We start from the raw sequence: 26,118 nt of genomic DNA on the forward strand, positions 1-26,118 counted from the left end.
ACTTACAGTAAGTTTCTAACATTATCAATATTTTATTTCATTCATTATCCAAGACTGTGTCCAACATTACTAAACAATTTACATTGTTGCTACTTTCTTCATTTATTAAAGTGCATTACTGGCCGAAAGCTCACTTTCCGACAGTCTTTTTGTTGTGCTTATCTGCGACTCGGCATCTCTGCTATATGGTGAGTAGCAGCTATCCTTTCATAATACTGTTACATTCCAGTCTCGGTTTTCCATTGTTTGATTTTGCCTGATGGCTTTTCTTCCATCCTTATCCCAGTGCTGTTTTTCTTTGTTACTATTTTCTAAGGCATTACTATACTCAGTGTCCATCATCTTTTCTCTTCTTTTCTGTGCTTCCCGTCACCTTACAAACCTCACTGCACACTCCACTTACAAGCAACAGTATATCAACCATCTAGGTTGCGCACAACAGACGGTTACAGGACCACACTGATTGTTGGTGCAGCATCTCATGTCCCACCGTACTCCTGACAACATCATTAGTCCTTTATCTTCTAATTAATCACTCTGTGCATCACTCTCACGTATTTTCTCGTGTTATTTCCCGTACCTTTCCTGTGTAACATTAACTTTTATTTCATCCTATCAACCTGTCCCCACCCCCTCCATTCCTCCTCCTCCTCCTCCTCTCTATTCCAGTTTACACCTACTAATTTCACCTAAACTAGTCACATCTGCTATCCCCCTTCTTCACACTTATTCGCCCACAAACCTGCAACCCACATTAAATTTTTTTTTATGAATTTTTTCTTTGATCTCATTGTGACTTCACGCCAACTTCAGTTGGTTTTCACCTTTCACTATCAGCCTTCTCCCTCTCATTTGTTCTTTTTTCCTCCTTATTTCATCCGTTTCGTCATTTTTGTGATTTTTCTCACATGTATGACTGTACTTCTGCAATTTTTTTCAGACATAATTCTATGTTATTTACGTACTTTTGCCTGTTTTTTTTCCACCACCATGAATCCTTGCTCTTTCCATCTGTGCCAATACAGAAAAGTTTCCTCATCCCTATCCAGAACCCAGACTCACATACTGTTACTGATTTGTACCTTGGCTCATGAAATCTCCCCCCCCCCCCCCCCCCCCCAAAATAGACTTATGATCGAACTGCCCATCTCTGGGTGCCACCCATCCCTCCACAATGACCTCCAACTGTTAAGACACCACCAATCCTTATTCCTCACCAATATAATACTTCAAAACCATATCAATCCAGCTCAAACCACCTTGCAATACCTTCTCTCCATCCATCAAATTCTCCTGCTATACAATCCCAAATTCTGGATTCCATAACACACACCCTGAAATTCTTGTTCTCTATGAACATGCACACCACCACCTAAAAAAACTCTCCTTCCTGCTCACTTCCGACTCCCGCCTTTGACACCACTTTATCACCTCCACAGCCACCTCTCCGACATCGCCCCATAGCTGACAAACGCTGTCTCTCAGACCTACTACTTTACCCCACCATTCAAAGTTAACTCCCACCACCACACAGAATCCAGATCCTAAACAGACCCAGAAACAGTCATGAACCTATCCTCCAAAAGCCTTACCCCACAGAAGTATCAGTCCTTTCCAAAGACCTCACCTTTTGCACCACCCCCAAATTTGCAGGAGTTGGTTACAGACCACCTCTCCTTCTCCCAGTCCCTACAGTGGAAACGCTTTTTCGCCACCAATCCTAACAATTATACTCAACCAAAGATCAATGTTGACTCCTGCTGACTAAGTTCACTCCTCCATACAAACATGATCCATCCCTACTACCCCCAAATCACCCCCTCTTAACGTTCCAGAATTTCTTAACCTTGAACCTTACCTCACCATCATTCCCCAAATCCCTCAACATGCAAACTAACCTTACAGTTGCATAAAGATCCGCGATCCACCACCTAAAAACTGATCCTGATCTTACAATCCTACCTGCCGACAAAGGCTCCACTACTATTTTTTTTTCCCAAACCGCAAAGACTACCTGGAAGAAGGACTCTGCAAGTTTTCATTTTTTCCATGTACAAATCCCTCCACAATGACCTCATTCCAGGAATCAGCAGGATCTCCAGTCTCTCTCTTCAAATCCTTAGGCCTAACAAAGAACCTCTCCCCAGAATCCAACTCTCTCATCACCCTTACCACTCCCCTCACTCCTACCTTCCACGTGTTTCCTGAAGTCTATAAACCAAGCCACCCAGGACGACCCTTTGTGGCCACTTTCTGTACCCCCAATGAGAGACACACTGCTCTTGTAGACCAACACCTTCAGCCTATTACCAGCAGTACACCCTCCTATATAAAAGATAACAACCATTTAGTCCACCAACTCTCCACAGTTCCTGTTCCTTTACCAAATGTTGCCCTGTTTGTCACTATTGATGCCATCTCCCTTTGCAATAAAATCCATAACACCAAATGACTTACCGCTATTGTACACTACCTTTGCCAAAGCCCAACGGATTCCAAACCAACAAGCTCCTTCCTTGTCACCATGACCAACTATATCCTAACCTACAATTACTTCTCCTTTTAAGACATTACCTACAAACAAATCTGGGGTACAGCTATGGGCACCCACATGACACCATCCTACGCCAACCTATTCATAGGCCACCCGGGAGAACCATTCCTAAACATCCACCCCTCACCTGGTTCAGGTTCATTGATGACATATTTGTGATCTGGATCGAGGGTGAGGACACCCTATCCACATTCCTCCAGAACCTCAACACCTTCTCCCACATTCTCTCCACCTGGTCCTACTCAACCCAACAAGCCATCTTTCTAGATGTGGACCTCCATCTTAAAGATTGCTACATTGGTATCACTGTTCATATCAAACCTACCAACCACCTGCAATACCTCCATTTCATCAGCTGCCACACATTCCATACCAAGAAGTCCCTTCCATACAGCCTAACTACCCATGGCCATCCCATCTGTAGTGAAGAGGGTCTCTCCGAGGCCTACACAGACTGTAATTACCCTCTCAACCTTGTACAAAAACAGATCTTCCGTGCCTTATCTTTCCATTCACGCACCATCTCCCAAAGTCCCACTGTCTGGCCACAAAGGAGCACTCTGCTCGTGACTCAGTACCACCCGGGACTGGACAAACTGAATTACATTCTCTGCCAGGATTTCAACTACCTCTTGCCGTGCCCCGAAATTAGGAATTTCCCACTCACTATCCTTCCCACCTCTCCCACAGTTTTATTCTTTTGCCCACCGAACCTACACAATAATTTTGTCCATCCCCACACAAACCCTGCTCCCAACCCCTTGCCTCATGGCTCATATTTCTTTAGTAGACCTAGATGCAAGATTTGTCCCATACAACCTCTCACCACCACCTACTCCAGTCTGATCACAATCACCACCTATTCCATCAAAGGCAGGACTACCTGTGAAACCAGTCATGTGAGCTACAAACTAAGCTGCAGCATACTACATGGGCATGACAACCAACGAATTGTCAGACCAAATGACTGACCACTGAAACACTGGCCAATAAACACCTGGACCATTCTGTAGCTGAGCACGCCACTCAACATGACGTTCTTGATTTCAGTCACTGCTTCACAGCCTCTGCTGTCTGATCCTTCCCACCGACACCAGCTATTCCGAATTGCATGGGGGAAGAGGGGGGGAGGGGGGGGGGGGAGCTCTGCCTGCAACAATATATTCTACGTTCCCATACCCTCCCTGGCCTCAACATTCGTTAGTCATTGTCTTTACTCATCTAGCCCTTTCCCAGTTCCCATTCCAGAACTACATAGCCCTCTAGTCTACCAACACATCCAGTCTTTTTACTTCTCTCCTTTGCCATTGCCCCCCTCTCTCCACCACCCTGTGTCGAACTTCCCAAATGCACCTAGCTGCCCTACCCTCTCTTCATTTTGTCCCTGCAGTTTACCACCCCCACCTTTTCCTTATCCCCCACCCAGTTCGCTCTCCCATCATGCACTGCTGCGCATAGTATGGCCTCAGCTGTCAGATATTGTGGTCCTGTGTGTTTGAGTTGCGTTTGCGCGTGCACGTGTGTGTGCGTGTGTGTGTGTGTGTGTGTGTGTGTGTGTGTGTGTGTGTGTGTGTTCTATTTTTGACAAAGGCATTACTGGCCAAAAGTTCACTTTCCGACAGTCTTCTTGTTGTGCCTATACACCACTCAGCATCTTCCTTATATGGTGAGTAGCAACTATCCTTTTTATAATATGTTCCACTTAGTAAAGGTTTGTTTCATATTTTGTGGCATGTTTCTGTTATACGTATTGTATAAACATAAGAAAAATTAGTCTTCTGACCTTCTCCACAAATACAATGTTATAAATACTGTAGGTATACTGCATTTCTGCTACTTTCTACCAATTAAACTCTCTGGCAGCCTAAAATTTAAAGATTTTTTTTTTTTTACCAAAAACACGAAGCAAACACCAGCTTTGTGGAACTATCTGATACAACGACCATAAACTGCTGGTCCCTTAGATGTCGTCATATCTGGTTTCAACTGTATATCAAATAAATATTAAACACCTTGATTTCTATGGTCTTAAGCTTTTATTGCACGACAGCATACAACACCTACTACTTTCATACATTTCCTTTAACTGTTCAGGTCCACACACGGTGACTTTTGTAGTGGTCTACAGATAAATTACTATGCTAGAAATACACCGAAAGGATGAAAATTTTAGACTACATACGCTTTAAAAGTTCCACTGAAGTTATGAAATGTAATACATCCATTAAAATATTGTAAATCTGGGTGTGTATAACATAAGAATCTTGCACAAATAGGAACAAAGTGTACAAATATTCTTTATTAAACAGCGACAATATTAAGAAAAGGATAGACCACTACTCAACGTATAATGTAGATGTTGAGTCACAGACAGGCACAACAAAAGTACTACTAAACACGAAAGGTTTCAGCCCGAAGGCCCTCTGCTGAAACAGACTACTACTCCCCCCCCCCAGTCAAAAACGCGAGGCCAGACTGCAAGCAACTGCACATGATGGGAAAAGCAATCTGGGTGGCGAGGGTACAAAGGAGGCTGGGGTGGGGAGGGGGAGCACGGTACTGGTTGGAAACTGTAAAGTGCTGTTTGTGGGAGCATACAGGAACTAGGTGTGGTCAAGAGGTTAGACATAGGGCGGTGTGGTGGTGGGGGAAAGGAGAGAAGTAAAAAAGATATTGTGTGTGTGTGTGTGTGTGTGTGTGTGTGTGTGTGTGTGTGTGTGTGTGTTGAACAGAAGGCTGTGGAGTGGGAAGAGGGAAGGAATTGGTGAATGAAGGGTGATGACTACTGAAGGTTGAGGCAAGGAAGGTTACGGGAACATAGGATAATTGCAGGGAGAGTTCCCACCTGTGCAGTTCAGAAAAGCTGGTGCTGGTAGAAAGGATCCAGATGGTACAAGCTGTGAAGCAGTCATTAACATTAAAAATGTGATGGTCAGCGTGTTCAGCTTCTGGGTGGCCAGCTATTTCTTGGCCACAGTTTCTTGGTTGCCATTAATGCAGACAGAAAACTTGTTGGTTGTCACGCCCACATAGAATGGAGCACAGTGCTTTCAGCATAGCTTGTAGACCACATGGCTGATTTCACAGCTAGCACTGCCTTTGATGGGGCATGTGATACTTGTGCCTGGATTGGAGTATGTGGTGGTGGGAGAATGTATAGGACATGTCTTTCATCTAGGTCTATTACAGGGATATGAGACAGGAGGCAAGGGGTTGGGGGCAGGGGTTGTGTAAGGATGGCCGAAGATATTGTGCAAGGTCAGTTGGCGATGGAATACCACTTTGAGAGTGGTGATGTGGATAAGGGGCAGAACACTCCTCATTTCAGGGCATGCGAAGAGGTAGTTGAAACCCTGGTTGAGAATGATTTCAGTTGCTCCAGTCCTTGGTGGTACAGTCACGTGGGGTAGCTCCTCTGTGGCCGGATGGTGGGATTTTGAGAGGTGGTGGGTATCTGGAGAAATAAGGCATGGGAGATCTGTTTCTGTGCAAGATTGGGAGGGTAGTCATGGTCTGTGAAGGCCTCAGCGAGACCCTTGTTATACTTTGAGAGGGATTGTTCAGAGTTACAGATGCGACAAGACCAGATGAGAAGTTTGGGATTCCTCTATATGGCCTATGAAAAGGCTAGCATAGGATGGTGTCATGCGAGTGTGCACTGAAATACCTGTAGGTGATTCCTTCATAGGAGATGTAATTGTGGGTGAGGATGTACTTTGTCATGCAGAACAGGAAGTAGGTTGTAAGTTTGGAATCCATCAGGTGTTGCGAAAGGTTGTGTTCAATAACAGATAGGCCATCTGCATTAGTAATCTTCAGTTGGAATCGTCTGCAACTAGCAGGGCACCGTGTGGTAAAGGAACAGGAATTGAGGAGAGTCAATGGAGGAAATGGTTGGTACCCTTTATGTAGGAGGGTAGGTTGCAGTTAATAGACTGAAGATGTTTGTCTACGAGAGCATGGATTCTCTCAGCGAGGGCACAGTAACTAGCCACAATGAGGTGTCATGGGTGATTCGGTATGTGGACTTTAGGAAGCATGTTGAAAGTAGGAGTGTAGGGAGTGGTAGGGGTGAGGCGAGAGGTAGACTCTGGGGAGAGGTTCTGGGATGGGCCTAAGGATTTGATGAGAGGCTGGAGATCATCCTGGATTTCTGGAATGGGGTCAGTGTGGCGGGGTTTTGAGGTGGTCGAATTTGACAGCTGGCGAGTCCTTCTGACAGGCAGTGCTTGCGGTTCAAAACAACTGAGGTATAGCCTTTGTCAGCAGGTAGGATTTTAAGGTCAGGATCAAACTTTAAGTGGTGTATTTTAGTTCTTTCTGCAGATGTTATGTTTGTTTGCATGTTGAGGGATTTGGGGAGTGATGGTAAGGCAAGGTTCGAGGTTAAGAAATTCTAGAAAGTTAACAGGGGGTGACTAGGGAGCAGTGGGTGTGGATCACAGCCGAAAGTACTAGTGAACTGAGTCAGGCAGGGTTCACCATTGGTTTCAGGTCAGGTCTCACTGGTAGGATTGGTGGCCAAAAAAGTGTTTCCACTGCAGGGACTGGGCGAAGGAGAGAAGGTCTTTAACAAGTTCAGCGTGAAAATTTGGGGAGTGGGGCAAAATGTAAGGCCTTTGGAAAGGAAGGGAGTGATATTTTATAGAGCTCAGACTTTTGGAGGAAAGGTTCATGAGTGTATTTTGAATCTGTTTGGGTTCTTTCTGTAAGGTGACAGGAGGAAGATTTTGAGGGTGGGGTAAATCTAGCAGGTCTGCAAGGCAGGGTTTGTCAGCTATGAGGTAATGTGGGGGACATTTGGAGGCTGTTGTAGAGGTAGTGGGTAGTGGTGGTCCGAAACGGGAGTAGGAAGTGAACAGGTTGGAGAGTTTTGTGAGGTGGCATTGTGCATGCTGCTCTAGCTCCTGGAGAGCATGAGTATCAATATGAGAGATGGGATCAAGGAATTTGGGACTGCACAGAAAGAGATTTATACAGATGGAGGAGGTGGTACTGCAAGATATGGGCCTGATTACCATGGTTTTGCAGGACTAGGTTGGTGAGGATTAAAGACTTGCAGAATATGAACAGATGGATGTCACTGTTGAACATCTCTGCTATAAGGTGAGTAGCAATTTATCCTTATCATAACAGTGTCATCATTTCATCTTAGATTTCCCACTATTTACTAAATGCTGGTATATTGGTCTGAAAATGACTTTCTTCTTTTACTGTGTGCTGCAACTATTAATACAAAATCTATAGTGAAAACTGTTTAATCATTTGTTCCCTTACCTGCTGCACAAACATGCTGAAAGCTCGTGTTGGGTCTCTGGCAGCATTTGGAGAGTGATAAATTTGGACCCAGTCTCTCAGCAAATACTCTGTTTTCTCCAAGAGCCCCGGAGGGTCATCAAATTCCCGCGCCTGTAAAAGTGGTTGAGACTATTGGAAATGTAATGCTTTCTTTGAAATTTCACAGTATCATAGATTCTTATTATTATAGTTATTACTATTATCTCTGTCTCTATACACACATATGAGGGCTATCTATAAAATAACCTCTACTTCCGTGCATCATAAGATGCAATGTGGCAAGTGGAACAGTAGCAACATTGACACACATAATGTGTCTGTCTGCTTAAAGCTGAAATACAAAGAGAGCCACATTGTTTCTAGTTCACTTACAGTAGATATTCAAGATCAATACTGCATCTGGAAATCCCAGTGAAGGTGAAATCCATTGTCTAAAAAAAAAAAAAAAATTCAAAGCTGTTGACACTCACTTTGAAATTTGTCCCTTATGGGTATGTTTGTTGTCAGCAATGAACCACTGGAAAAAACTGACAAGAAGATCGTGAAAACTGGCATTTCATAATAGCTCAACTGTCCGGCAGTTTCTGAGTTTTGTATGAGATAATAACCAAACATCCTTTGGGATGTTAAATCTATCTTATTTGAGGAGTTTATTGAACATTGAAGGATAATAAATTTTGAAGTCTGCTTTGATATATTAAGAAAACTATGGAGCCATTCAAAACAAGTGATGCTGTTTTGACTGCCACAGCCATACCTAACAATGCTCAACCACACTTACCCAACAAATACAAAAATTGTTTTGTCAGTTAAACTAGGACATTTTTGAACAGCCACCCTACAGTTCAGACTTTTATTCATGTGATTTCCACCTCTTCATGCCTGTGTAAAAGTAGCTTTGCTCCCATGTACTAAATCAAAAAACTTAAGAAGCTGTCACAGGTGGGCTGCAATACCAGGTGGCAGAACTGTACACAGGGGGAATTTGTTAACTCTCATTAAGAGAGATGATAAATCCTTAAATCTGAATGGTGATTATGTAGAGAAGTAATATAAAGTGTAGTTTAAGACCTTTCTAATAGATTTGCTTTGAATATTCTAGTATCTTAGTTATGGCCTAAATGGAGGTCACTTTACTGATAGCCCTTGTTATTTCATGAATAGTATAATAATGAATCAAGATTTTATAATCAACTACATGGACTTCCAGATTGTGACACATCAATGTAAAAATAATTACAGTCTGCAGGTACTCTTCAAAACTGAGCTGGAAGAGCCATGTGAGAACACTGAACTTGCATGTTTCCACTGATATTTTTGAGAGATCTACCATGAAACAAAATGTAAGTAGGAACAAATCATCTCTTTCTAATTGCACTGATCAAAATACTAAATTTCTGGTAATTGCCCAGCATTTACGTGTTACTGCCATAATAAAAATGTACAATACAGCAAAGAATTCTGGTCTTTGGGAGGATGAAATACTTCCTAATATAATCTAGCAACATCCAGCTACACAGCTAAGTGTAAAAGAAATAATTGGAAATATTCTGTTTAGCAAACTTCTGTTCTCGTCTTCTATAATGCACACAGTTTTATTTCATATTCATTTCAAAGTCATGAAGTGTTGCAACACAATTACACTTACTGCTATTTGTTCTCACAATAAAGAGTTAAAAACTTATTTCTATTACACAAAACTTGTTTATATCACACAAGTGAGTGTAATGCACAACAGCAGTAACATATTTTGCCAAAAATTGGAAACTGTTCTTATCCATAGTAGATGCGTCCAATGAGGCACATTACAAAGAAACGTCGGAAAACATGGTTAAGCAGTTGCTACATTATACACTTATTTAGATGATACAGAGACATTGCCTAAACTACAGATAAACGAAGACATTCAGGTGTAATTTCAAATGAAAAATATGAGAAGAGTAATAGTATACCCAAATAACTGAACCATTCTATTTGATTATCATTAAGTAAAATGTCTATTTAAGCAACTTACTCTCACTTGAAGAATTCCTGAATGTATGTATGCAGTAGGTCCTCCTTGAGCTCTGTCTACCAGCATGGCTGGGTCATGATTTGCCCGTAGCAAATCAATTAGGGTAGTAAGTCTAGAAATAATCATTTGAATTTAGTCAAAATAAACTGTCAATATAAATAAGCACTTGACAACTACTGAAAATATTTCTTTCATCAAATATACCTGTTAATGTCATTTTTCACACACACACACACACACACACACACACACACACACACACACACACACATACACACACATACACACACACACACACACCACACACACACACACACACACACACACACACACCAGACAGACAGACAGAATTAATTATGCACAAAACCTTTTCTAAGATGAAAAAGGTGGGGTACGGTCTTGAAGTTCTCTCTCATGTCTTGGTGAATTAAAGAAAATGTAAACATTACGTGTAATAGGAAGCACAATGTCAAGGAGTTTAAGGTTGATCAGAATGAATGACCTAATGCTATGCAACGAAAAGTAATTTTTCTAGCTTTGTGTGAACACTCCAGATGTTAGTTTGTTGGTTGTAGCTTCCCATGCTCAACTTTGAATCATTAGAACAAAGTAAGAGCCTTTCCACAGGGCTTCCATTCACAAAAAATCTCTGCCCATTGTCTTTGGGCATTATGCTATAGGGTATTTGTGACACATACCATGGAACTACTGCATAAACAACAAGTTCTCAATGACTAGACAACCTATTTTTACAACCCACTGCTACTTGCAACACTAGTTTCGACCAAGTTTTCTTCTGCTGTGTACTTCAATGCAAGGCTAACATTCTTTAATAGCATGCCCTAATTTTTCTCAAATACCTCGTGTTTTAAACTGTAATCATAGTCATTAATACTGTACTCTGGGGCACTAAATTGGCTTTTCATACCTATGCTGAACTATTTTACCAACTTTACACGTTGAGCGCTTCATATCACAATAATTCACAAATATAAATACTGGTATATAAGAAACTGCAAAGGTTGTCTATAGTGATTAAAAATTCATTGTACAGTCTCTGTGGATTCCACTCCATATGAGAAGCTTTCTCACATTGGCTAACAATGTCTTTGGTAGGCTACAAATAATGGAAGGAGTAAAGTAGTAACTTGCCTAATTCCATGTGCAGGCACAATTTAATCAGCTGGGGCAGTGTGTGTGTGTGTGTGTGTGTGTGTGTGTGTGTGTGTGTGTGTGTGTGTGTGAGAGAGAGAGAGAGAGAGAGAGAGAGAGAGAGCTATTTATGCCCTCTGTCTCATTTACGCATTTATCGACAGCTCAAAGTCTGAACTATACAGCAAGTTGTTGGCTTTACCCCTTTCACTATCTGTTTTCTGAAATAGTGCACCTGTGGGTATGAGGAAGAGGAAAACCTTAAAATCAGATTAGTTTTTTTTTTTACAAAATGAAGGGATAGTGCAGCAAGAAGTTGTCAAAGTACTACTCGTAAGCAGAGTGACTGTCTTTAAAGTGTTGTGGCTTTCAGAACCACTTGTTGACATATTACTTGCTGGCTTCTGTTTTGGGTTCTTCGGCCAACATTTTGCCAGCCCAAGTGTCAAAACTTCACCCTTTACTGCTGGCGGTAGACTTCCGTCGAGCTTGTGGCCTAAGATTATGTTTAACTGTCGTACCAACATCCAAGGTCTTTTCCTGGCCATTTCTTATTTCTCCTCTTGCTACCTGTAACACTCATTCACTGCAACACAAGAGTCCAGCATCCTTTAGCCTGAGGCTTTCCTCTCTCTTGTTGAAGCTATTGTCACGTTTGTGGAACTCTAAGGTTTCCTGAAGAAGTAGGTGTGGTAGTTCTTCACAGCAATACCTTCCATGTCTGAAAATTTTATTATATGGTCAATCTTGCACAATGTGTGCTCCACCATAGTCATTTTTCCCACCTATCTCAAGCCTGCTATACAGTTTATGTTCAGTGATCCTGGTGTTGATTGACTGTTACGTCATTCCCACGTAGACTTCTCCCACATGTACAGGGTCTGCAGTACATTTCCAAAATTGCAAAGTGTCAATCTGAGATATTCTTGGAGTTTCTTGGTCAGTTTGTAAATGATCTTTATGCTGTATTTGCACACTGATTCTGTCCATCATTCTTAAACAATTGTGTGTGTGTGTGTGTGTGTGTGTGTGTGTGTGTGTGCGTGTGTGTGCGTGTGCGTGTGTGCGTGCACGGGGACATCTGTGTCCACCCTACATTTAAGCTGACAATCAGACCCATTCGTGGAGGTCTCACATGATAAGGTTTGCCAAATCTTCTAGCTTAAGTTCTCTTTCAGAGACAATGAATCCCACTTGTAACCAGGGGACCATTCCAGTAGGTGTCAGTGGTCTCGCAAGAGGGTTAGAGTACAGAGTATGAAATGGCATCTCTGATTCGTCTGCTATCACTTTCACTAGCATAAAATAACTGAACCTTCTCTTGAACTATGTGCTTCGATTTGTTCACCTATAGCACCCTGCATGTGAGTAGCAACTTCTGTAATACACTGCAGCATACTATTAACTAACAAATAACACTGTAACAGTATGAGGAATATTTCATAGGCATCAGAGTGCTCATTTGGCCTCTCAGGTATCCTAAATTCAATCCCACTGATCACTTCCGAGACATTCAAACAAGATGTGCAAGCACTGGACCGAGCTCTGAGCAATTTCTCTTTTGTGGTATGGGCAGCATTTGAGCAGTCATGGAGTAAGATAGCTCAACAAAATTTTCAATGTCTCATGGGGTCCAGGCCACAACACTTGACCTCTATCATTGCTATGAAATGGTGTGCTACACAGGAAAAATACATAATCCAATTGTTTGTGAGTGGATAAATCATGATCTTGTGACAAGGACTTAAAGACAGTTGCAGCTAAAATAATGACAAAGGGCAGTCTCTTGTGTCACAAATAGAGCCACATTTGTAACAACTCAGTGTAACACACAACATGAAATTAAATTGTAAACCTTAAGCTTGTCAGTACAAAGAGATACATAACAGACTTATACAGACAAAATGATACTCGTTACTTCTGATCAAGAATGTGTTTGCAATTACACTGCTCTATGTTAAAACAAACTAATAGCACACTTCTTACCCTTCAGGTGGCTGTCTAGAGTGTGTTGCAATCCTCGCAAGCATTTCAACAGTATTGCAAAAATCGCCTTCAGACACTATACCATTCAGTCTTTCATCTATTAAATACAGTTGAACTAGCTGCATTGCAAATGCTACTGCCATGTAATTCAGTCCTCCTTCCATTGAATGTGCCAAATGTAAATCATACTGTTGCAGGTTCACAAGATGCGACCGAATAAGACAATCTACAGCTTCCAAGTTGTACCTGTACTCTTCACGACACTCTGTTAGGAATCTGTAAAAAATAAAAATATTATGTCAGATAGTCAAATGTTACGAAACTGTTTTCTACAATTATTAGTACTAACACAAATGTCTAAAGCTGAAAGTAATTCTATACCAAAGCTAAGTGATGCCAACACTGTATAACAAAATTTGTAACAGTTATGCAAGACAATAATTGAATTAATTACATTTCCATCATTTAATTAAAACTAGTCTTGGCCACACCTAGGATCTTTTATTACGAACAGTTTCACGTTGCTGAAAAAATTGGGACTGGTATCTGAACTAGCCATCACTACAATACGATGGCGATTTCAGAAGCAACGGCCATATATTGCATAATAAGTGCCATATCTTATCATCATAATAATCACCATCTAGTCATTATTTCAAAGGTTGGGGAAAAAAAAGTTGATGTCCCACATGATGCCTCTCCAGAGCTACAATATCTTGATTTTCTGAGGATTTGTTAAAACGTTACAGACTACTCTAAATGAGAGTATTTGTGAAAATGTCACAATAAAAGGAAAAATTGTAATAAAGAAACCAAAAGTGAAAGACCTGAATTTATTTTCAATAAACACTTTGTTCCCAATACTATGAGACATGATTAAGACACACACTCTTCTGACCTACTATTCACTTTTTATGGAAAAATAAACTATGAAAATTTGTAACTTTTTGCAAATTTCAAAATTATGTTTTTAAAGTATAAATAGTCACAGGATGTTAACTGTCTTGAGAGAGAAAAAAAAAAGTGGAAGGACTGCTAACTATCAGCTACGGCATTAATGGATGAAATTCTCAACTGTAAAAATAATTGTACATAAAGGTGAAAGAATCTGAAAGTTTTTGGTTATTTAGAAACCCCCATCCTCAATGATCTAAAAATATCATTGTACGTTAGATGGGCATTGTACTCAGGGAATGTACAATCAGAGTCGGCAATACCTGTCTGTACAAAATGTGAGAAATTTTTAGGTACACTTAGCTCTACTCTCAAGGTCACAAAACCTTGGAACCCCTTAAATATTTAAACTGACTGCTGATTTTAAGTAAATGTCATACAAAACTGGTAGTTTTGAATCAAAACAATTACTTCATAACATTATAGTTGAGTGGGAAAACAATTACTAATCTTGTTTGAAAGCATTTTATAACAAAAATGAGATATAGAATATTTATACCCATTTTTCTTTTTGTAATATTATTCACAAATTATTATTTTCTACTGTGATGATTTTACTTCATGACTTTCCATGAGTTAAAATTGCCTACAATGTTACAACCAACACTGCACTGTTGAAAAGAGTTCACTTGTTTTTCCTCCATCTGCTTCCTGAATTTGCACACGGACTAGGATGACAGTTCTTGAGAAATGGAAACTGCACACTGATCTTCTGATGATTACGATTCGAAAGCATTAACAGGACCACGAGGTGTTATACAGGAGATAGTTATATCTTGCAGCTCATGAGAGAGACTAACTATCTGTCCTACCCACTATTAATTGTCATACACACAAGAAATGAAGTGGCTCACTACAAAGTCTTCTAATGTATACTATGGTCTATACATTTCACACACAGTAACAGGCTGCATTTTGTGGAGAACTGTTCTTGCAATGTTGTGTTACTCCAGGATGCAACCCAGTACTGACTTGATTGAATTCATACCATGGGCTTCATATAGCAGACCACTCTTCTCTCTTTTTTAAATGGAATTACATTAACATACTTTCATTTACAATTACAGAGTTTCATGTGTTACTACTGTTGATATGGACTGTACAAATCCAGTATCATCTCTTATAGAATCAATAGCTTCATGCTGGAGATTAAATCTTCAAACAAGATGTTTACAGATACCTCCTACCCCACCACACACACTTTCTCCATTATCTGTTGCTGAAAATATCCATTTTTTTTGTTTTAATTCCTGTACTACAGTGTTGACCAAGCTGAAAGTAGTTTTTTAAATGAGATGCTGCACCATCAGTCACATTAGGGAATGCATGGGCTCTAGATGCTGTCATCAATTATCTGCTGACAGCATAGCATGCATGTGCACTGTAATGAATGAGATCATCACTGACAATAGCAAAATGATGTGATGTTTCAAGAAAGTGAGGAAAACATGTGAGGATTGATACCTGTGATGCATGAAAGTGGTAACTTTGAATTTCGTTCTGCAAAGCAACAAACCAGTTCTCTGCAAAGTCAAAATGAAGAACTAATGTGTCAGTATTCTGGGGTGTGGCTGATTTTACTTCTGCTATGGCCTGTCTCTGAATCCTCCAGATATGATTATGAGCTATTCCTTTCATGACTCAATGCCTAACTTCTGTAACAAACTTCTCTTGCTCTACTGTCTTCTTTACCAACTCTCCTCCCTCCCACAATGCATAGGTTACTTCATGGTCAGTATCCTGAAGGTGTAATGCTTCAACAGTTATCACTTCAGCACCAGGACACATTGCACACTCTTGTAATCAAAATTTATCTTGCAGCTCTTGACATATGCACAAAAGCATCAGGTCCATCTCTGTGCACTTCTTTCCTGTGTCACTGGTTACAGCGAAACAGACAAGATTCAAAGTAGTGCAGTAAATACACGTGCATAATTCTTTCACTGGCTGGCATTTAACACATTTTGATCATAAGGAGTAGAAGTTCGTGAGGTCAATTTTTAAATTTGGGTTCTCCTTTTTCATTAGAAGATATACTTCTCTTATTGATCTTGTCATTTATCTTTTACCTTTTTTAACTTTTTTGCCACTTTCAATAACAGAGGTAAACATCAGCCTGGTTAAGACTTTGGCCACTGCAATCTATCATCACTTAGGTAATAATCCACAGCAACAATAGGCATATCATCTTGCAACAGATGCCCACAGTAAGAATTTGGGCATGCCCAAATACCACGCTCATTCTTTATTTTACAAGCTTCAGAAATCAAATGTGAGGAAGTGGGTGTGTATTTCTGTATCTGCTGCTTAGAGTAGCTACCTGGTATCAGTGTCAGCAACTGTACACTCTCAAGTGTAAGTGGTTGCTAAGATAGTAGTATTTAGGTTTTGAAACCACACATCACATTTCATTCACATATCATTATCTTCAGTTTCTGCACCAAGTGCATGCACATTATACACTTCACAAAGTTTTGAAGATGTTGCTTGTGTAAAACTTGTTTCAATTTCTTCCACTTTTATTTTTAGATACTGTTTTCTTCTTGTGCTTCTTACCTTTCGTGGATGTTTAAGGGGGGATATAGTAGGGGCTACAGCAGAAATGCTAACAATCAATGCATCAACAACTTCACACCCAGGAATGTAAAATCTGCAATGTCTTCTTCAGTTTCACATTCGGGTGAAGGTGGTCGTTCAGGTGGGTTGTCACTAAATTTTTCTTGTAGTAAGTGTAGCAATTCCTGCACAATGGATGTGATGCTAATACCGTTACTTGAGGATCAAGATACTTCTGCAATACCTACGACAGATTTCCAACAACTGAAGTGTTTTTCACTTTTCTTATCCACCACCTTCTCGTGCCTTTTTTCGTAGTCCACATAACCTCACTCTTTCACTATTTTATTTCCTCATTGATATTGTATCTAACAAAAAGTTCAAATCAAACACAAAACTAGATGTGCAACTTCTCACTCATTTGTTATAAACAGAAGAGAGCTGGGGTCATTGTTACCAACAGACATATTTTACACTAGAAATTCAGTGACGCAAAATACACAGAATGTTGAAAAATTTTTGTAACACTTTGCGCAAAAAAATAGTGCCCACTGTATTTGCACTGACTACTAACCTATTAACCAAAAAATATTTTGTATAATTCTCAAAAGTTTTCGGATGGGGGTTTTCGAGTAAATAATTCATAAAAAACTTGCAAAAAATGCAATTTTTTACATTCGTAGTGATAAATGTTTATGTAAGACAGATAGCTGGAGCGGAGAAGATACTGTTTACAATTACATCAGCTGTATCTAGTAATATGACAGAAAAGACAGCGTTCTGTGACGTACTAAACTAGAAAGAAAAAAAATAAAATAAAAAGAAAAAAAAATAAAAAGAAAAAATAATAAAAAAAAATTCTAAGCGGAAAAATTAATTTATATTTAGTATTTTTGCCTTGAATTTGTAAGTTATAGGAAGCTCATTAGTGTGCAGGTGTCCACTAAATTTCAACACACTAAGAGGGAGCTTTCACGCAAAACATCTGCCAGGTCTCCAGTACTTTTGATTTATTCGTCATTATTTTTGTTCTCTACCGTTTTAAGACGTATTTGCAAAATATACATTTTTCAAAGGGCCATACCATTTACAAAAATTAAGATAAAACGAAAATACTTTATTTCTTGACACTTCTAATAAGGAGTCTAATATACATTTTTTCCACAGAAATTCATGACCACGAATTGACATAACTTGTAGATCCAAGACGAAATCAACGTATTATTGTTTCTTTATCGTAAGCGCACTATTACCATTGCTGTCTGCTTTGTTTAACGCATGGCTCATGTCTCCAGAGGTGGGAATTTCCCTTCACTGAGGCAAGCCTCAGAGGGTACAGTGATGAACCTGCATGGTAGCAGTACCATAAATACGGGACAGTTCCAGCTCTTCCCTGGTGGACTGCTGGTTCGCATTAATGTTGAGGCCACATGCTGACCTGTTTCCGTTGTCCGTGAAGCGGCACCATCTGGGAAGGTAGGAGGGCGACCATAGGTTCCGAGCGTTTCTGGTGTGACAACTCTGCATTTACTATCGTTGGTTGCAAATACACAACACTGACACTGTGCCATGCTTAGTGTGGGAAAATTTCAGATGTCACCCAATCAGAAAGGCCTTGTGCATAGGCACTGTATCGTAAATGTCTGAATCAATGAGTGGTGACACGGAGTATACAGTGTAACAACCTTTGCTCAGTTAATAGGCATACTTAAGCAACAGGGGAGAACTTTTGGCAGGCTTCCCGTGCATTTCAGTGTGTTGAAAAGAATTCTTAGTCATCACTGTGGCAAAAGTTGTAAATCCTCCCCTACAAGCCATAGTTTTTTGGGAGTGGAGACGAACCTGAAATCAGTCATGGAGTCCGCATGCTAACACGCGGCCGAGAGCTCACATTAAAAGAGAGAGGCACCTAGTCACAGACTGATGCACTTTTCGCTGAAAATCTACACGTAAGTGTTGCAGTTTTAGTGCTAGCACAGCTTTTGCTCGGGGCAGCTCATGATTTGTAAGGGAAATTCTGCCACTTGTGTTGCTTTTCACTGTCTTCACTTATTTGGTTCTTGGATCCCGTTTTTAACTTGAGTTTGCAACTTGCACATATTTTGGAAAGTGTCCACAACCTGTTAACAGGATGATCTGTCCCAAATAAGCTTCCTCAAAGGATCATTTATAGTACTTCTAAATACATACACATGCATTCCACTGAGGAAATTTTAGATTTTTGCAGAGACAATTTGCCTTTTGTTTGGGCATCAAATGAATAATTGCCCAGATTCATTTTGAGAAAACATCCATTCTACCATGAAGTTAATTCAGAGAAAATAAATCAAGTGTTTTAAAGAATTTGATTCCCCATTTTTCTTTAAACCTACAACAAATTAGGATAAATTACCCATAAATATAAATATAACCGATTTGTTACGCATGAGTGAATTGTGTTCTTACTATGATGGCTTTCTGTTGTGGAGCAGGTGCTCTACACAGAACAGTATATGTGTAGCAGGAAATTTAATTAACTTGTATAACAAATGACTAATGAGAAATACCCTCATTTGCATTCAATACAGACTTGAGATCACACAGCTTTTTCAAATGCTGTAATTAGCAATTTGCTGCATTAAGATAGTTTCCACCGCCAAGCCTCAGCACATCACGATCACAGCAACACTCCTACCAGCAGGAGATTTCATACTATATTAAGCAGGTAGATGTCACAGTGTTTCTGACACCAGAATATTTGTCTGCCCCACCCCCCTCTCCCCATTAAGCACCACAATCTGAAAAGTTTTTCAAGCGCTTAATAACGGCAAACCATCTAACACCATGTGCTTCCTTTTCTCATACTTAATTAGTGATTCTGAAGAGGCAGATGCTTCCAAATATTTCCCTCTCTGGAGACTTCCTTTACAAGTGGTGGTGATATTTATTTTTAATATATTAAATTATGTTTGTAGTCTAGTTAGCACTTTTCCGCAAAGTTAAATTTTTACAAACTTAAGTGCATTCAATGCACACACTTTGTATTTCCCCATATCTTACTAACATACTTTCATCTGGTGCACTAAGAAGACAAACTAAACAATGGTTTGAGCCATGTACTAACTCCCAAACCTATTGATTTAAGACAAATACTGTGTCTTGCAACAGTACATCAACAGTAGGCAGTTCCCACTGTGAATTTTTGAAAGTCTTCCCGTCAAGCAAACATTAAAAAATAAATAAAAAACAAAAAAAAATCATTAAGTAAATTCCCCAATTTTCAATTCCTATATTCATTTTCTTCCACTCCTTCATAAAATCTTGCAGGGATCTTTCCTTCTCATCCTGCCTGGTAAGTGTCCCCTAAAGAATGGTTCTGGATGACTTTTTTGAACTGTATCCCTTTCCCTAAACCTCTCCAGCCCCTCTTCCTTCCCCTTTAACTCTTCTGCCAGAAGAGGACACTGGCTCCAAAAGCTTGTAAAAGTTAAATGTTTTTGAATGTGTGTTATCCTGCCACCACTCTGTGTGTCAATTTTTTATGTATCAATTTACCTTTTATTATCATTTATCTAGATATTACAATCCTTTTCAGTAGACCCACAAATGCCAAAACAATCAAGGACGAGATATCTGTCACATCTGATGTCAAAGATCTTGGTGTCATTAGATACCATCTAGCTCCCATTTCATTTCAACATTTCTGGAATTAATATTTTTCCGACAGTTACAACATTCTTATTGGTCCTTTCAAATATCATAGGTTCACAATGTCAATTCACACCCACATCTGTGATAGAAGAATTATAAATTTCCCACCATTTACATTTAATGGAAATGTTCACGGGGATCATCATCATCATCATCATCATCATCATCTTCTTCTTCTTCTTCTGTCTGAAGACTGGTTCTTTGCAGCTCTCTGTGCTGCTCTGTCTTGTGCAGGCCCTTCTTCTCCGACAAACTACTGCAACCTACATCCGTCTGAATCTGTTTACTGTATTCATCTCTTGGTCTCGTTTCTATGATTTTCACCCCCCCCCCCCCCTCCACTCTCCTTCAATATGAAATTGGTGATCATTTGATGCCTCACAATGCGCCTTAATGACTGATCCCTTCATCTAATTAGGTTGTGTCACAAACTTTTCTCCCAATTCTATTCAGTACCTTCTCATGAACCATGGACCTTGCCGGTGGTGGGGAGGAAGCGATACATATAGCTGTACCGTAGGTGCAACCACATCAGATGAGTGTCTGCTGACAAGCCAGACAAACACGTGGTTCCTGAAGAGGGGCAGAGGCCTTTTCAGTAGTTGCAGTGGCAGTAGTCTGGATGATCGACTGATCTGGCCTTGTAACATTAACCAAAACTCCCTTGCAGTGCTGGAACTGTGAATGGCTGAAAGCTAGGGGAAACTACAGCTGTAATTTTTCCCAAGTGTATGCAGCTTTACTGTATGGTTAAATGATGATGGCGTCCTCCTGGGTAAAATATTCTGGAGGTAAAATGGTCCTCTTTTCGGATCTCCGGGCGGGGACTACTCAGGAGGACGTCGTTATCAGGAGAAACGAAACTGGCGTTCAACGGATCGGAGTGTGCAATATCACATCCCTTAGTTGGAAGGCAGGTCAGAAAATTTTTGAAAAAGGGTATGGCTAGGTTAAAGTTAGATATAGTGAGGATTAGTGAAGTTAGTATTTTGCCTGTCTCATATATCTTCCACACCGGACTTAAAGAGTTTTGTCATGGCTGGCTCTCCCAAGGCTATCAGTAGATCTGACAGAATCTTGCTACTCCCAGGGCCTTGTTTTGACTTACGCCTTTCAGTGCCCAGTGGTCAAATTCTTTTCTCAGTATCATGTCTCCTATCTCCTCTCCACCAATGTCCACTTCCATTTCTAGAATACTGTCTACAAGTTCATCTCCCTTGTACAGACCTCTATATTGTGAAATTGATATAAAAATGTGTAGGCATGGCGTTGGTAAGTAGTGTTTACAACCATTATGTGGAACTTTTAGCTTTGGGCTCCCTACAATGAATCTGTATTAGTTGTTACAAGTCAAAACAATTTGTACCATTAGTGGTTACTCTCCTCACACTACCCACCTGCTAGTAACTATAATGGGTGTAATGTTGTGTTAAAGTAAATTTTAGTTTAGTTCAAAGAGAAGGAAAGTTGGGACCAGTAAACAAGAGCTACAGGTAGCAACTCTTATGAATAGCTTACGAACTATTGGTTGGTGCAAAAGAGTGTAGTGTTTCTCCATAAGTTAAATAAACAAAAGATAGACATAAGAGACTTTAGTCATCAATAATATTGTTTCCTTCACTGTTTACAACAGCCTGCCAATGCTGGGGCAACTTTTTGATTCTGCAACTGTAGAAATCATGTGGTTTCAAGGTAAAGAACTCTAGTCATGTTTGGAGTGCATTTTCATCTGGAAAGGAAGTTTCTTGAAGCGTGTTTGACAGTGTGTGTGGAAAAGGTAAAAATCTGAGGGTGCAGGTGAGTAAGGTGGGTGCGGAATGACTTCCTAAAGCAACACCTGTATAATGTTTGTTGGCAGTCAGGCATAATGTGGTTGGGCATTATCATGGAATAGCATCCCTTCATGCAGTCTTGCTGGCCGTTGTTATTGGATTGCACCTGCAAGATGCCTCAGCTGTTGATGATAGACGGCAGCAGTGATGGTTATACACCTCGGAAAAAAGCAATTCTTAATACACACACCATCGGGTTCACCTAATGCACATTACTTTTGGGGATGTGCGCAGGTCTTCGTATGGGGAGCTGCTGCTTTGTTTGGCCTCGGTCATTCCTTTCTTTTACATAAGTTAGCATCAAGACACCATTGCTCGTCACCAGTAATGATACAGGATAGGAATGGTCAGTTGTTCATGAGCCAATTGACAATGAGCATGCAGACATGCACTTATGGTCACCTATGGATTTTCATGATTTTGGCTTAGAGCATGTGGTACCCATACATCTGATTTCTGAACCTTCCTCATTGTATACAAATGTCACACGATGGTGGGATGATCACAGTTCATTACATTTGCCAGTTCTAGAGTACACTGATGTGGCTCATTGTCAATCAATGCTTTTCAACAATATTCATCAAAGCCAGAAAGTCTTCCTGAATGTGTACAGTCACTAATGTCAAAATGATCTTCCTTAAAATGAGAGAACCATTTTCTTGCTGTGCTACGCCCAATGGCATTATCCCCATACACGACGCAAACGTTTCTGGCTGCCTCCACTGCTGTCACCCCTCTATCGAACTCAAAACAGAAGGATATCATAAACATTCCGATTTCTCCATTCGGCACTCCATTTTCCAGTGCCCAGGCTCCACACACTACCTTTAAATGACAAAATTACCATATGTAAACTCAGATATTGCAATATGTACACTCAAATGACAACAGTGAACTACAAATAAAAAATGACAATTTCTAAATAAACCCACAGCAATGGAAGACAAACTTGCAAAACAAAAACACTATGAACTTATGCCTCAACCTAATCATTGTGAACTGATACATATGTGGTACCTCTTGCATAAAATGCCAGTTACAAAGGATTTAATGGAACAGTTTTTCATAAAAAAGCAGTAACTATGATTTTCAGGTAGATGCTATGAAGTGATGTAACTACTTCTTTTCAGTTTTAAATATTTTGTAACTTCTGAGGCAGGGGTTAGGTTGGGATCTCAACAACAATATTTACAGTCACTACAACCACGTCCTCTTTGCTTTGCTTTCAGAATGCTTTCTAAGGTGTTTGTCAGGTTAGACCCGATGGAAATGCTAAAAACTCAATGCTAAAATTAAACTGCACATTTTGCTCTATATAATTTTCTACAGAATTATATTTCACTTACCCTGGCATATCAAACAGTTTTACCCACTGCATCAATGAATACAATACAGAAATATAACTGTGCTGCAGAAGTAGACATCAAAACTCTAATGTATTTATGCACTAAAAAACCTATAGAAAAAATATGCCTGAAGATCTAAAAAAACAAACTCAAACTACAGCTCTAAATTATTTTGTAAAAAGTTAGAAACCATCAATGTTACCACAAAAATAGTAAGACTGGAGCTCCAAATTACAGGTCAGTGGAATAAATAGCATATCATTTTGATTTTTATGAAGTATGTGCTTTAAAAAAGTAATTCCCAACAATTTACATTTTCTCCAAAATTATACTTTTCTTAAGTCCCTTGGAAAGTTCAAGGAAGATGTTCAACTGCACAGTATATGGTTTTCCCTCACCCACAGTTCCTTTCAAGACTATCAAAGTAATATGCTGTTAAAAGCTTGGAATTTTGTCTCAGTTCTATTTATTATTTCCTTTGTCTTCCATCTTATCTTTCAGTAGCATCCATCTAAATTAAGTTTCCTTCATATTTCACTTTTTCTTCTCACAATATGCGCAGTCTGTTGCCATTCAGTATTTTCAATATTCCATTCATTTGTAATTGTTTCTATGACTTACATTTTACACAATTTCAATACCCACTTCATTTTTATGCCTTAATACAAAAGCTATATTAAGTTGCAGACTGAGTTGCATAAAATTCTAGAAGACTAACATAAAATCACACTACTGAAATATAGTCACTATCGACTTTTCATTTTATTATTTAGAGCAAGCGTTTCACAAAAGAGAAAGATTTGCATACCGAGTCACCTGCTTGTTTGTCCACTGAATGCCATAGGCTCGTTGATCTTGCAAAGCTTTTAGCACACGTAAATGAATGTCTCTGTACCTCAATACTGTCTCTGGATCTAGTGGCACTTGTGTCATCCCATCCAGCAAACCTTCTACAGCCTAAGGGAAGATGGTAATTGTAAATGTAATGTTACTGATGAAGTGTTTTGAGTTTATAAATGAATTCTAAAGTATTACTGTTTTTCATGGAAAATTACGTGCTACATAAAACTGCAAAAAAAATTTAGGTGCACTTTTTCAGGACTGAAGGAAGCTTGATGTTTGCCCAACACACCTTTTGAAGAAGCTGTACAGCAGAGGTAACATCTCTTTGTCTTTTGGCAACAAGGATGCTTTCAAGTAGACTATGTAGGCCACCAACTTGACAATTGCTGGATGACATCACTGGCTGTGAGCCTATTATTGTCTGAAGGCAGTGATCCACTTCATTCCCCAGTTTATCATAAATTATCACAATATCTTCTGCTGCACCATACACTTGCTGCAAGTTTTCGGAAAAATTACTGATACACAAATGACATTGATTGTGTATACTATATATTGCATGGCAACTGAAACACCAGAAAAATACATTATATTTTCTTTGATAATGATAAACTGTGAAGGATCTCTACAATTTGCTGTGAGCTAATCGAAAATTTTCAACTGTCTATGTTACTCACTAATGTATCTGCTTTTAACATCAAGAGTATTGCTAAATGTATCATAAGTAATGTTTTGACGAAGTATGTGAATGGATTAACTGGAAAGATGAATGGATAATTATTAAAATGATGCATTTGTTGATAAAAATACAAATGTTTACAATGTGTGGAAAAAGACTGCTGGATAAGTGAGTCTGCTGCCACACAGCTGTGCAACTGAGGGAGTGATTTTGCTTCATCCAGTAATCTGCCAAATATATGGTACAATCCATACTTCATTCCATTAACTCTTTTGTGAATAGTTTATAACACGTGTCGAAAACATCAGTGAAAAGTGAAGCATGCTTACCAAATGTGATGGACCTGCGCTTTGGAAGGTGAGGTTTGCAGCTTCTTGCTGTTAAAAAATTACACAATTGTAGTGTCAAAGCAAAACTAATAACACAAAAGGTTAAATAATTTTATTGAAATTTTTTCAGTTTTCTTTTGATACATGCAATTTTCTACAAAAGTATTAAAGAATTCACAAAATCAAGCAAACACACTTACAGTGACAGGCTTAGGGATAAACAGAGCAGTGTCCCTTTCTGTAATTGGCAGGAAACCAGGAATATTACGAGCAAATTCCTCATACACAGCCATTTGTGGGGGAGTGACTCCACCAACTTTGAGACGAATTTGTTCAGGCATACGTTCTGCTTGGTATGTCAACACAAGAGGATCACAGTAGCGACGGCCTTCATTCCTTGCATGCTTCCTTAGTTCGAATTCCTGCAAGAATTAATATGTACTACTGCAGCATACATTTAAATGCAACAAGAAACAAATTATAAGCCAGATTACACAGTATCCATCTCTCTCTCTCTCTCTCTCTCTCTCTCTCTCTCTCTCTCTCTCTCTCTCTCTCTCTCACACACACACACACACACACACACACACACACACACACACACACACACACACACACACCTACCTTTTTTTAAATTCAAGACGTATATTGCATCCTACTGCATAGTAGACAAGAAACTTTCCAGTATTCAAATTTTTACTTTTAAACAAGAATATAATATCTCATAGTGAATCATTCTTCACTAAGTATTGTCCTAGATTACAATACTATAAAATTCTGTAGTGTAACATATCACTTTGGTGAAGTGGTATGTTGCACAAGCATTTTTATTTATTTATTTTTTTTTTATTTATTTATTTATTTATTGTTCCGTGGGACCACATT

General features: G+C 39.5%; 1 protein-coding gene across 7 annotated transcripts in view; it reads right to left on the reverse strand.

Annotated features, from left to right (window-relative positions):
- Window positions 1-26,118, reverse strand: part of LOC124796343 (CCR4-NOT transcription complex subunit 1) — a 126,607-nt gene that overhangs the window by 29,600 nt on the left and 70,889 nt on the right. For 5 of the 7 annotated variants that reach the window (XM_047260484.1, XM_047260480.1, XM_047260482.1 and 2 more), the window contains exons 27-33: window positions 25,434-25,655; window positions 25,234-25,281; window positions 24,515-24,721; window positions 24,191-24,339; window positions 13,005-13,280; window positions 9,867-9,978; window positions 7,832-7,981 (exon numbers count right to left, since the gene is read on the reverse strand). In XM_047260484.1, the coding sequence (XP_047116440.1) occupies window positions 7,832-7,981; window positions 9,867-9,978; window positions 13,005-13,280; window positions 24,191-24,339; window positions 24,515-24,721; window positions 25,234-25,281; window positions 25,434-25,655 (1,164 nt within the window). The remainder of the gene's footprint in view (window positions 1-7,831; window positions 7,982-9,866; window positions 9,979-13,004; window positions 13,281-24,190; window positions 24,340-24,514; window positions 24,722-25,233; window positions 25,282-25,433; window positions 25,656-26,118) is intronic. The other 2 variants (XM_047260485.1, XM_047260483.1) reach the window with 1 other exon arrangement.

The sequence above is a fragment of the Schistocerca piceifrons genome, chromosome 4 (assembly GCF_021461385.2).
Source record: "Schistocerca piceifrons isolate TAMUIC-IGC-003096 chromosome 4, iqSchPice1.1, whole genome shotgun sequence".
In the NCBI taxonomy this organism is placed as follows: domain Eukaryota; kingdom Metazoa; phylum Arthropoda; class Insecta; order Orthoptera; family Acrididae; genus Schistocerca; species Schistocerca piceifrons.